This window comes from Rattus norvegicus, chromosome 19 (genome assembly GCF_021556685.1).
Source record: "Rattus norvegicus strain SHRSP/BbbUtx chromosome 19, alternate assembly SHRSP_T2T, whole genome shotgun sequence".
Taxonomy (NCBI): domain Eukaryota; kingdom Metazoa; phylum Chordata; class Mammalia; order Rodentia; family Muridae; genus Rattus; species Rattus norvegicus.
In genome coordinates, this window is record NC_141552.1 from 11,078,440 (window position 1) to 11,092,169 (window position 13,730).

A 13,730-nucleotide genomic window follows, 5' to 3' on the forward strand; every position below is an offset into this window, starting at 1 on the left:
AGAAGCCAGCGTGTGAGAGCATGGAAGAGGACGGAGGAAGGAGACGTAGGCAGGATAGTCAGGATACCTTTGAAGGAGTCTAGTGAGGTGGTGGATGGAGAGGAATGAATTAGAGCTGCAGAGTCAGGGTTCTGAAGAAGAGGCCCTGGTTATAACTATATTGGTCAGTAGTTATGGTAGTGAAGAGAAAGATCACTTGAGTAGAGCGCTCACGGGGGGAAGAGGCGAGTGCCAGATGAGTGAGCCACGTGGATTCTGAAGTAGCTGAATGGGGTTGGAGATGAGAAGCTAGGCCATGAAGTGGGAGAGAGGAGACTGTAACCAGGAGATGGTAGACGTCTGTGATTAGAGGGTGGTAGCCACAAGTATTTGTCAGCATTTAGATCTGGCCAGTGGTAAATAAAAAAAGTAAAATGAGAAAGAAAAGCATAGTAATTCTGGTGATTTCTCACAAATATGCTGGAGTGATTGCATATGCTCTCTCTCTCCCTTTGAACTCTTCGATAGCTCCTGCCTTCGTTCATGGCTAGAACAAGACACCTCTTGTCCAACATGCAGAATGTCTCTTAACATTGCTGACGGCAGCCGTGCCAGGGAAGACCATCAAGGAGAGAACCTGGACGAGAACTTGGTTCCTGTAGCAGCTGCAGAAGGAAGGCCTCGCTTGAACCAGCACAATCACTTCTTCCACTTCGATGGTAGAGTGGCTCCAACTTCTACACTCCCCATGCGGCCTTCTTTCCTAAACGATAGTGTCAGCATTATAAGCTGCTCTGTATCGACGAGTTTACTAGTACTGAAAAATATTTTTACTGCCTTTTACTGAATTCATGTATTCTGTGTGGTTATGTTTGGAGTACATGTATTCATATCCTACATGGCATACACGTGGAGGTCAGAGGGCAATTTGTGAATGCTGGTTCTAGTATCATGGATCTTGGGGACTAACTGGCTTCTCAGGCTCAGCATCAAGAACCTTCACTTGCTGGGTTATCTTGCCAGCCTTAGTATTGCATCTCAACTTCCTTTATTTAGTTTTAATACAGACTTTCTGTGTATCCCAGGCTGGCCTTGAATTTAGGGTTGTTGTGCCTCAGTCTCTCCAGAGTTATGCTTACAGACCACCGTGTCTGCCTTATTCCTCAGTTTCAAAAGTGTTCAGGGTGGATGGATGAGTAGGCGGACTTGAGGGGTTATTTTGTCCATCAGTGAGTGGGGTGAGGTGGTTAGTGGTGCACGCCTTTGATCCCAGCACTCGGAAGGCAGAGGCAGGTGGATATTCATGAGTTTGAGGCCAGCCAGTCTACAGAGTGATTTTCAGGACAGCCAGGGCTACACAAAAACCCCGTCTCCAAAACAAGGAGCTGTGGGTGGGGGTGAGATTTGGAAGTGGAAGTAGTAAACTGAATTAAGTGTGCCTTCAAGGAGCCCACATAACCAGTGTATAGTGATGGAAACGTATGAAGGCTCCCTGAGTTGTCTTCTCAGGTACACGGTTGGAATCTGAACTGGAGCCCTGTTGCTTCATTCATAAAGAATGGCTGTTTCTGTGGTTTGGATCCTAAAGTCATGGGTATTGGTGATTATCTTCCCTCGAGTCACATTACCCAGTGGATATTGAGCCCTCAATTCCAGTGCCGTGTGCTCTGTGAATCCTGCTGTGGAATTTTCTCAGGAGAGGTGCTGTTCAGACGCTGATGTAAGTTAAGTCACTGAGAGTGAAGTTGGTAAAAGTATTGGTGCAGTCCTGAAAGGCTCAAGGGAAGTAGGTGGAGGCCAGTGCCTAAAGGGCTTCAGGGAGCTGGTTTGGTTCTGTTACTACAAAGGTAGTAGAGCACATGGGAGGCAAAGGTGGGCAGAGCTTTGTGAGTTGTATGCCAGCCTGGTCTACATAGAGAGTTCCAGACAAATCCAGTTAGCATGGTGAGACCTTGACTCATAAAGATAACTGTACACACACATGCATACACATGTACACACAACACATACATACATACATACATACATATATGTAAATTGCAATTATTACATCTGTAATCAAACAGTTACTTTGTCCCTTGTGTGCTCTTGGAAAAATCCATTTTATCCTAAGTGCATTATTTGGCAAGACCCCTTGTATCCCACGCTCCACTGGGTAAAGCAATAGAAGCCCTGCACATGAAGCTCGATAATGAATTGCTTTGTAAATGTCACATGATGGCTTTGTATTTTGATCCTAAAATAACAGAAATAACAACTGGCGATGATTATATCACTGTACAAACCTATATTGGAGAACTTTTTGAAAAAGAGTTTTTAATCTGAAAACTAAGGTAACCCCCACCCCCCAAGGTTTCATTGTGTAGCCTTTGCTGGGTTCACTATGTTGGCCAAGCTGGCCTTGAATTCATAGAGATCCTTCTCCTTCTGTCTCCCAAATGTTAGGTGTGTTCTAGGGAATGGAGGTGTGCTTCTCCTGAATGGGTAGGAGCACTGGCTGTTCTCCCAGAGGTGTTGGGTTTGATTCCTAGTGTCTATATGATGGCTTACCACCATTTGTAAGTCCCAGGGGATCAAACACCCTTTTCTGGGAAGGCACTACTTACTACTTACTACTTACTACTAACAGGGAGGCACAACTACTTACTACTTACTACTTACTACTTACTACTTACAGGGAGGCAAAACACCCATATACCTATTTTTTAAAAAAGGCATACACCACAATGCCCAGACCAAGGTTAAATCTTTAAATTATACTAAGCAGAAAGTGGTTCATGAAGGTAATCATGAAAACGATTCATCCACATGAGGAGTAATTTGTGCTGGTTGTAAGAGAGGTAAAACTGAGCTGTTATAACAGGTCCAGAGTCATGGGAGCCCTCAATGAGAGAAAGGATTGCAGGTGGAGTGGCTGGTTGACCTCACATCCTGCCATGTTATTAACCTGTGTGATCTTGTTCCCCAACTTCTCAGTGCCTCAGGGACAAGGCCAAGGTTGGGGTCAGAGTCCTATCTCTGAGAGGAGTGGAAAGCACATGTGGGTTTTCCTGAGGACAGAATGAACTAATCTAGAGACAACACTTGACAAAAACAAAAAGGCCTGGCATAAAGAAAGCCCTCAGTGAATAGCAGTTGTTGTAGTAGTGTCTGGATACACAGATGACACTGGGGCACAGACCAGGGCACTAATTCTTGTGTTGGACTCTGATTTGTCTTAGGGTCCCGGATTGCAAGCTGGCTGCCAAGTTTTTCAGTCGAAGTGATGCACACTACCAACATTCTTGGCATCACACAGGCGAGCAACTCTCAGCTAAATGCTATGGTAAGAAGTGCTACTGCTTAACACGAGAGCCAGTGGGCGACTGAAGGGCGTGAGGGGCTCCGGGATGGACACGTGGACGTGTGGATGTGTGGATGTGTGGACGTGTGGACGTGTGGACGTGCGGATGGCCTTGCTGTTTTCTCTCTTACCTAGGAGCACAGCTGAGTTTTCAGGGGCCACTTCCATTTCTTTTCATTTATTCCTTTCTTCTTTGTCTCCCCCTCTCTTCTTCCTTTCCTCTCTTGTAAAGAGATTAAATCCAGGGCCTTGCATTTGCTAAGCATAACTCCACTGAGTGTTATCCTTGCGGTGGCTTTGACTCAATAAGCTAATAAGACGGTGCTGACTGTGAGTGCTTAGGTAGTGAGGCAGGCAGCCGAGACCTGCTTTTGTTTTACCTGTGGCAATGCTCGCTGTGAGGTTTACCTAGCTGTGACCTAAGCCTACACTGAAACTATTTGATTTAAGCAAACATTCAGAATTATTGACAAGAGTAAATAATGTAAAAATTGTGCAAGAACTATCTTTTTTGTTCTTCTGCCTCCAAAGTGTGTGTGTGTGTGTGTGTGTATGTGTGTGTGTGTGTATGTGTGTGTGTGTGTATGTGTGTGTGTGTCTGCTCCTTGTAACTTTGAGGTATGCTATTGACTCAAGGAGATTGTTCAAATACTTTTCTTTTCCTTGATGATATGTATTTGTTTTTTGGGGTAGGGTTCTGTCTAACATGAAATTCTATGTAGAACAGGCCTGACTGCCTCTCCATCCTGAGTGTTGAAACCGAAGGCGTGTGCCACCGAATCTGGCCGACCTTAAGTTCTCTATTGAAACAATTGTGCTGAAGTCTCTCTCTGTGAGTGGACTGTACTCAGCTCAGCAGTCACAGTGCCATCAAGGCAGACCTGAGTCTTCTCCAGAAGGTAGTTTGCATGTAAGCCAAAAGGTTGGCAAGATGGCTGTTGATAGAAGAAAAAGCAGAAACAGTTTTTCAGGCTGTGGGTGAAGTTGTGCTGGGAACTTGGGAAGGCTGCCTTGTTGGAGCAGATTGTTCATAGCAAATCGAAGTGGGCAGCAGAGAGATTTCTCATACACTTCTGCTACCTGTGAGTTTGCAAGGGTGTACAGTAAGCTACGGTCACCTTTGCAGACTATTTCCACTGCCCTATCGAGAGCACAGCCATGGGTTGTGTTTTAGTGAAGATTGTATGACTAGGCATGATCTTTGGAGAAGTAGAAATTGAAGGTACAAACCTGTAGAAATACTGACTGAAATCATCACCCTGGGAGACATGGGTGCTCTGGACTGGATGAGCACTGGAGGGCTCTTGGCCGCCTCTGGCCTGCAATAGCCACATTCCAGGAGGTGTGAGCTCCTGAGAGGGGCTTGGTTTAGAATCTAGGCAGGCCCTGTCAGCTCTTTAGTTATTTGAATGGTCTGAAATAGACTAATTTTTAGTACAACTAATTTACTGGAACTATGCATTTTTAATTAAAATCCAGTGTTTGACTGGATTTTCTGGTAGAAAGATTTATGATAGAAAGTTCAATAAAATGAATCCAGCTTTGTTTTCCTTTTTCTTTTTCTCAATTGGAGGTAGAGAGGTAGTTGAAGAGAGAGGAATTCTATCTGCTTGTAGAGACTCTTTTCACTTTGCATTGGTTTGATTGGGGTAAAAATGTTCCATTCTTCATACAGTATGGGGTCTCCAATGACATGGAGTCAGGGGCCCTCTGGGCACTGGACATCTTGCCGTTGACCCCCCCCCCCCCCCCAGTGACTCAGCAAAGCTCTGGACAGTTTTCACCTGAGCTGCTCTTTCAAGTTCCAGTGCTGAGACGCAAGCCATTACCCTGCAGTTTGTGATGGAGTGATCCTCTGTAACTGACACCCAGTCATACTTTCTTGTACCTCAAAGCAGTTGTCTCTCCTGTTCCTTCCCTCCCTCTTTTCTCTATCGCTCTGTAAATTATAGATTTTTCTACAATAGAAACCTAAAATGTAAGCATTTATAAAATATATACTTATATGTATAAAACACATGCATATGTGCATTACGTGCACATACAAGTTTTGAGGTGCTTGGATGGAAATTTGTATATTTGTGCTGTACATACATGCCTAAACCCGTAAGTGCATGCCGAGATGGATCTAGAGCATAGTTTGAAAATTGTAGTTCCGGGGCTGGGGATTTAGCTCAGTGGTAGAGCGCTTACCTAGGAAGCGCAAGGCCCTGGGTTCGGTCCCCAGCTCCGAAAAAAAGAACCAAAAAAAAAAAAAAAAAAAAAAAAGAAAATTGTAGTTCCAAGGCAGTACTAGATGTTGTACCCAGTTGGTATTGAACTTGCAGCTCCTCCTCCCTCTGCTTCTGAGTGCTAGGGTTATAGTGGCATCTCACCATGCCTGGCTAGAAATTGACTTTTATAATTAAAAAAATTATAGAATTTTGCATGTGAATATTCTATTTACAACTTTACATTCTTTAATTGTATTTTTTTAGGTTGCAATATAATTTGTATATAGTAAAAATGTGCTTTGGTTAATCTCAAGTTTAGCTCACACAGCTGTGTAGACTTAACCTAATCGGCAGTCAGGGTGGATCCAGTCCTCCTCTCTGTGGTTCCAAGGCCCCTTTGAAGTCTGGTTCTCCCTACCCAGAGCCGCCTGCCTACTCGCCAAGCCCTTTCCCCAGCAGCACTCGGCCGTACACATTGCTCGACTCCCCCTCTACTTGCGCCTGTTTCCAGGTGTCATCCAATGGAACCTTGGCCTGGCTTTCACATCAGTCTTTTCACTTGGCATAAAGGATATGAATAGTATACACGCTGACTCTGAACATCTAACTTTAAAATGACCCCTTTAGCATAGCATGCAGGTAAATACTGGCACCAATAAAGTAATCATAAATAAATCTTTAAAATGATCCCTTTTAAAACCAGAAGATACTACTTGACCCTTTCTTGAGATCCTACTAGATTTCTGTCTGCTCTTTTTGAAATTGTTGGATTCCCAGACATCTGGTACCCTACAACAGTAAAAAGAAAGTAAAAAGGTGTGCAGGTGATCTGCTGAGCCAAAGTGGCCTTTCAAGATATGATGCCAACCTCTTTGTCCAGGGTCTGCCATGTATGCACAATGACCCTCAAGTCTGCGGAGGGTGACCTTTGCTGGGGTTCCTTGTATTTATCCAGGCTCATCAGATTCAAGAGATGTTCCCTCAAGTCCCATACCACCTTGTGCTCCAGGACCTCCAGATGACACGCTCCGTGGAAATAACAACCGATAACATCTTAGAAGGACGGATTCAAGTACCTTTCCCTGTGCAGGTAAAACTGGGCCGTTATGCCTAACAAGTGTATTTTATTTTTACAAAGATTGGTCCTAGCACCTAGATATTATGATTTGAGGAAGGGTTTATATAAGTTTTATTCAAATCCTGCATGAGAACACATCAACCAAAAGTAAATACAGACAATTGGAGTATTTTTTTTTTAATGCAGAAACATACCCCAAATCAGCCTTCCCCTGCTGCAGTTCTGTAAGGGGATGCCATTGGTGCCTGTCAAAGGTTGACTTCTATTTTTGTGAAGAGTGAAGAGTAAATATTTAGACTCTGCTTGTTTCACAATCTGTTGCAACTAAAGCAGGCATTGGCAGTGAGTATGTGGGTGAGCAGGATTGGGGTCCAGTAAAACATTATTTGTAGAAGTAGTTGAGAGGGGTGAATATGGGGCTATGGTTTATGAATCCCTGGCACTCCAAGAGAAGGCTGATTGTATATCGTGTGTGTGTGTTAGTTACAGCCCACATCTCTCTGAGGCTTGGACTTTGGACTTCATTAAAACGGTCAGAGTTTGTGCCTCATCACCCGGCCTCTTAGAGAGGCACAGAGGAGCAACAGGAGGGCTTCAATGATACTGAGGACGTCAGTGAGTCCTTCAGTGATACTGGGGACGTCAGTGAGTCCTTCAGTGATACTGAGGAACTTCAGTGAGTCCAGATAATCATTTACCAAAAGTTTTGGTGTACAGTCTATTAATGTATAGAGATTCATCAATAAAATTAAAAAAGATGAAGCTCTTTTGAAGATTGTAGCCTTTGGAGACAGCTGGGCTAAGGTCTGTATAGCTGGACTGGACTAAGGTGCTAACTATATGTTCCCTTGGGTCTCAGCTCTGTGACCTGACTGTTGGCTGCCTGACTGGAGGTGGCAGAGTTGTCTCGTGTGGTCAGATAAGATTGTCAGTGAAACACATAAAACAGACATGAAGGTGCTCAGACCTGAAGGGATATATTCTGCAGGAAGGACCCAGAACAGCTCTAGCCTGGAGATGTAATCGCAGTGCCTGCTTCATAGACCTTTAGGAAGGTTACTGAGAAAACCAAGTGTTTACTTGGTGCAGTTGACCTTTGCCATTGCCTTTTTGCAATCATTATTACTGAAGAGGAAGCTGACTGGAGCCATTTGCTAACTATTCTCAAACATGGAACTTATGTAGACCTCCAAGTCCTTTGCCTTACCTTTCAGGTTGTGAGGTATGCTGAGAATGTCACCTGCCCCCTCTTTACCCCATCCTGAATGACTGCTGTGTTTTCTTTCAGCGGTCAGATAGCCTGAGGCCTGCACTGAACAGCCCAGTAGAAAGGCCCGGCACTGACCTGGAGGAGGGAGAAGCATCTGTCCAGGTACGGTCAGCTTACTCGAGCTGTGCTGTAGAAGGGCAGTGTGGTCCTGTGAATTCATTACAGTTTATTGGGTTGGTAGTGTTGGGGTTTAAATCTTAACTCGTGTCCAGACAGAACACACCAAAGCAATATGGTTCCACATGGAAAGGTTTAACAAGACAGAAGAGTAGAGGAGGGGAGGAACAACGTAGGCCGGCCATGGGCGCCTGGGAGGAGGGTGGTGGATGGGGAGAGAAAGGACAGGGAAGAGGGCATGAGAGCAGAGAAGAGTAAGGGCAAGCAAGAGCAAGAGGGAGAGGAGGGGGCAAGCTTTATAGTCAGGCACAGCTGGCTGTTGCCAGGCAACTGTGGGGCAGAGCATACCTGGCTGTTGCCAAGTAGCTGTGGGGTGGAGCTTAGACAGAATCCCAACAGATAGTATAGTTGGAGAGGGTTTCAGTCTGTCACAGTGGGGAGGCAGGGGCAGTAGTTGAGTTCATGGTGACCAGATCTTGTGATGGAGGAAATTTACATCATCATCCCAGGCTAGAAAGCAGTGAGCAGGGCAGAGACAGGAGCAGGTTATCACCTTGGAAGACCTGACACTAGTAACTAACTTACTTTTGCCTGCTAGGCCCCACCGTTTCCACACCTAGGCTTGGAGCAGGCCCTGGTAGTGTATTTCTCTACTCTTTGTAGTTAGGGCCCCAAGACTGGAGGATGATGGGTTTCAAGCCAACCTGTAGTAAGTCAGACCCTGTCTCAGAGAACAGAGAGAGGGCCATAGTTGGACTGTGCGTCCTTTTAAGACTATTGACTAATTTCTGCAAGAGTTTCTGCATTAGGATTTTGGACACTTACAGAACTGTGAGCATGATTCTGCCTTGGGAACATGTGAAGAACATGTTTGCCTTCATTCCTCAGTTGTTCAGAGTTAGTTTAAGAGTTCTAAAAAAGATTTTATTTATTTTTTTTAGTGTAATGAAATCAAGGAATTTATAGGAACTTTGCCGTGTACAGGAAATTCAAAGACCTTGACTAACAGTTCATTAAACCGTCATTAGGAAGGATGACCAGGGCCATAACTTGACCAGATTAATTATATTTGCTTAATTACACATACCTTTTTTTTTTTTTTTTTTTTGGTTCTTTTTTTCGGAGCTGGGGACCGAACCCAGGGCCTTGCGCTTCCTAGGTAAGCGCTCTACCACTGAGCTAAATCCCCAGCCCCTACACATACCTTTTACCTTCTGTTTCAGTGTCAGCCCTGAAAAGATAAATGTGGACTCACCGGACCCCTTTATGTTTTTCTTCCTAGTGTAGCTAATCAAATCACTAAAACAAAAAGCAAAAGCGAGAGGCCCTCCAGCCCGCCTAGTAGTCGCATCATTTGCTCCTTGGGTGGCTGTAAATCTGTCCACTTGTCCCAGGCAGTGAGTGAGACTTGAGGACACAGCAGGGCAGGGCTGAGGCAAGCTCAGTGGGCTTTGCTTTCCTTCTCCTTGTCCTCTATGGACTGCTTGCCTCTTTGTAGCCTCCTGGGAGGCTTAGAATGAGGCTTTATGACTGTGTATCTTTATTGATGTTAATCCTCACTGCCCTGAATAGTGCCAAAAATACCAAATGTTTGAGTTTGTGTTGGCCTTTACGACCACCTCCAGGGGACCTTTTGGGCTCGGTCTGTGTTCAACAACTTTAGGCTATTCCCATCTACAGGGCTGTCGCCTGAGCTCTGGGGTGTGTGTTGCTTACTGTCACCAGGTGTCACACTCCTCCCCACTCTTGGTGTGCTCCAGCCAGTTTCGTTAGACTCTGGCTATCACCAGTCCCTCAGCTGCAGTGGATGTGGGTGAGCAGGCCTCACGGCGCTCTCGTCTCTCCTCACTTGAGTGACGTCCTTTTGCTCATTCACTCCATTGCTCACTAGTGTGTACCTAGGTTCACCTCCTTCCCACTCTGTAAGACAAAGTCTTGCTAAGTAGTCTAGACTTACTCCGTGGGTCAGGTTCATACGGCTGTCTTAAAGTCCACTCGGACTTGGCTGAAGGCAGAGAGAGCGCGAAGGGTGGGAGACAAAGAAGCCCTCGCAGTGCAAACGCCTCTAGAAAGGCCTCAGCCCCGTTGCCGATTAGAGGCATGTGGTGGGCTAGCTCCGGCCTACGTTCTCTGAGGCTGCAGCAGGAGCAGTGTGCTTGGTCTCACCTGTTTTAGGATGTCTGGCTATCTGGGCAGTGTCTTGGCATTTGGAGCTTTGGCCAAAACCAGGAAAGTCCTTTGTTACTCGGTAAACACATAATCAGTTGAGTCTGTATTCACAAAAGATCCTATTGACTGTTTTTAACTCAAGAGCAAACATTTCTTGCAACAGATAAGACGTATTTAAATTCTTAAGCAGCTGGTAGGATTCTAAGAAAAGATTTTGGAGTACTAACTAGCAGTCTACTTGTGTTCCACTCCAAGAGTTTGGAAGTATGTATCATGTTGTTCATTACTTACAACTGTATGTACATGTATGTATATACGTGCTGCCAGTTACTACTCCACTAACAGTGAGCAGCCCTGACTCTCAGCACAGGTACGTCAGACATGCGGCTTGCCTCCCCAGAGCCCAAGACTCCCTTTGCTTCCTGTCTGGCAGAAGGTCCAGCAGAGGCTTGTGCAAGGGGTGCACTTGGCAAGGTAAGGAAGCTGCCTGGGAGGCGAAGGCCTGTGATAACAGCTGCCTCTCTGTCCAGACGGAGCGTGTACCACTGGACCTCAGTCCTCGCCTAGAGGAGACCTTGGACTTCAGCGAGGTAGAGCTAGAGCCCGTAGAGGTGGAAGACTTCGAAGCCCGTGGGAGCCGCTTCTCCAAGTCTGCTGATGAGAGACAGCGCATGTTAGTCCAGCGTAAGGATGACCTCCTGCAGCAGGCTCGAAAGTGAGTTGATTCTCCAGCCCCAGTTGGCACACACAAGTTATAGGGCAAATGGCAGCTGAGTGCCAACATGATCTCAGGCCTGTACATGAATTGCCTGTCTTCCCCTTGGTTCTGAGAGGAATCACTGTTAACCCATGTGACAGACACAGGTAAGAACCTGAGACCTAGGGTGCGAGGACCTGGGAGAGGTCTGCCCCTAAGATTCCTCTTGACCACTCTTCCGTGGGCCATATGAACAGAGCACCGGTGTCCAAGAGTTCCTTGCAGTGGGCGGTACCTGGAGCAGGTACTGCTCTTGTGGGTAGGACCTTATTTCAGTTCTCCGTGCGGGTTGTGGGCCTTGCACAGACCTGTTGTTATAAGACCTAGTCTGTCTGTGGGAAGGAGAGAGGCAGAGGAGAGAAAGTTCAACTGTTATTTGACAGTCCTCTCCCTGGGAATTGGGTTCATCCTGGAGGAGTCTGCTGTGTCTGTCCTTCCTGCCTGGCTTCTTCCCTGTTCACCCTTCTTGGCTTTTCTTTCTCTTGGCTTCGCATGTGCTGAGCAAGTGGCCTGCTACTGAGCTGCACTGTGCCTCAGCCCCTGGGCAAGGCTGTTTTTACTGCGGGATGACCTTGACTGACCTTTGTGGAGTTGCTTGTGGAGAGGGAACTGAGAACAGCAGCGTCCGGCATGGCTTCCTGTTTCCCATCTTTCTCTCTCGTGGCTTTTTCATTTCTTATAGGCGGTTCTTGAACAAAAGTTCTGAAGATGATGGGGCCTCAGAGAGACTCCTCCCTTCTGAAGGCACGTCCTCTGACCCCGTGACCCTGCGCCGAAGGATGCTGGCAGCGGCTGCTGAGCGGAGGCTTCAGAGGCAGCAGACAACCTAGTGCTTCCTGACCTTCCTCAGCCTCCTGCCCGGCCCCAGCTCCCGGAAGAGGCCTGTCCCAGTTCTGCCTGCTGTGTGGAGACCTGCGACTGCATCGCTGCTGCATAAAGCATGTGGTCCTAATAGTGTGTGCACAGCTGACAAATCGAATCCTTTGTAATACTTTCTAATGTGACATTTCTCTTCCCCTTAGAAACACTGCACATTTTAACTCTAGGCATGGTCTCTTCTGGTGTTGGCTGGACTTGTTGGGAGTAGGGGACAAGCAGAAGGAAGTGGGTACTTGGGCAGTCACCTGCCTACAGCAGGTAGCTTGAATTTGTTTTGATATAAGCCACAGCAGATGTTGGGTCTTTTAGCACCATAGCTGGAAGGAAGCATGGATCCTGGGGAGGGTGCATGGCAGCAGTCAGAGGTGCGAGCAGGAAGCTGACTACACCACGGCTAGGTGTCCTGTTATTAAATGCTGTGCGTGGGGAGGAAGCATCCTGTGTTCTAGAGGCCAGTCCCACAGGCTCTTGGACCTCCAGACCAGCAGGGCCTCATGTAGAAAGAACTGGTTTAGTATCTGCAGTAGAAAGAGTGAGCTCAGGGCTGCAGAATGAGGAGGCCCTTTTCTGCCCTCAATATCCAGGACCAATCTGAGCCGCAGTCCACAGCTGGCTTCACACCCGTTCACTCGGGTGCATCACTTAAGCTCGCCCATGGCCACCACCTCTCTCCACTCCCTGCTTAATTCAGGCATGGGAAGGGGTTGAGTAGGAGGCTTTGGTTATGATTTTAATTCCTTGGTCAACCCAGTTAGGCTATGCTAAACATAATGGGTTTGATCCTTGGAAAAAGCTGTGGCCCTGTTAGGCAGGGGTGTTTTGGAGGACATTGCTGAAGAAATAACTTTTGTATCTTTCCCTCCCGGAGCCCTTCATTCTCCTGCTTTCGTTCCTGTGGGTCTCATCAAATAGAAGCAGGACATTGAATAATCCACATGCCTCAAGCAGTCTTGTTCCCAGATCTCAAATTCTCCACGTATTTAAGGATTTGAAACATGCAATCATAGGTTACATAGTTTTATGTCCCATTGGATTAAGCTTTTTTTTTTTTAATGTTTCAAAACATAGTTTTATGGTAGTCCTTTTGGGGAAAATCCAGTATTATCTAAAATTATTGGCAAAGTTAAATGTATTTTACATACCTGAAAGTTTTTAGAATGTTGACAAGTAACTGAGAAAAGGATAACAGGCGGATAGGCGAAGATAATTTATTTCAATAAATCTTTCAAAAGCCTTACCTTGAACTGCTGTTAGTTAAATTTCTATGGGTTTTTTTGTTTTGTTTTTGTTTTGCTGAAAGCATAGCAACTTGTTTTTATTATAAAGCAACAATAATAAAAAGCAAAATCTTGTCATGTTGTGTGGGGACCCCTGGACTCCCACACTGCTCGTGTCTGCTCTGTGGGTTGGGGGTTTTATAACTGTTGAACTGGGTGAGGTGTTGTCTCTTCTGTGTTTTACTTAGAGCAGGCAGCACTGGGCTTGTCTTTGTCCTTGACACCTTTCCATGATGCACATGAAAATAAAGTGGAAGCTAAGTCCACTCTTCTTTCATTCAGGGGTGTGACGGTAGGAACCATTTCAGAGGGTCTAGGAACACTGGAGAATACTGAACAGCTGTAAATGGAAGTGCTTTAGTATGGCTTAAGAGAGAGGTCCCAAGTTTATGCTTGGTTTGCTCCCTCTGTAGATGGGTTGGGTCAAAAGGAAGCTGGTAGAGAAATGATCTGGACGGTCAAGGATTCTGGGTGCAATAGGAGGCTTCTTGGTTTTTTTTTTTTTTTTTTTGTTCTTTTTTTCGGAGCTGGGGACTGAACCCAGGGCCTTGCGCTTCCTAGGTAAGCGCTCTACCACTGAGCTAAATCCCCAGCCCCTTGGCTTTCACTTCTTGTCACTTCTTGGGGACAATGGACAGGTAGCTACTC

The 13,730-nt window shown here is 46.1% G+C and overlaps 1 protein-coding gene across 2 annotated transcripts in view; it reads left to right on the top strand.

Annotated features, from left to right (window-relative positions):
• The window catches only part of Amfr (autocrine motility factor receptor), a 35,819-nt gene extending 22,654 nt beyond the window's left edge, over nucleotides 1-13,165 (top strand). Inside the window, 6 exon segments of one of the 2 annotated variants that reach the window (NM_001427144.1) lie at nucleotides 508-698; nucleotides 3,201-3,304; nucleotides 6,491-6,625; nucleotides 7,902-7,985; nucleotides 10,700-10,884; nucleotides 11,609-13,165. In NM_001427144.1, the coding sequence (NP_001414073.1) occupies nucleotides 508-698; nucleotides 3,201-3,304; nucleotides 6,491-6,625; nucleotides 7,902-7,985; nucleotides 10,700-10,884; nucleotides 11,609-11,756 (847 nt within the window). In that variant the 3' untranslated portion in view covers nucleotides 11,757-13,165. 2 annotated transcript variants of the gene reach the window in all.
• Nucleotides 13,166-13,730: the final 565 nt, after the last annotated feature.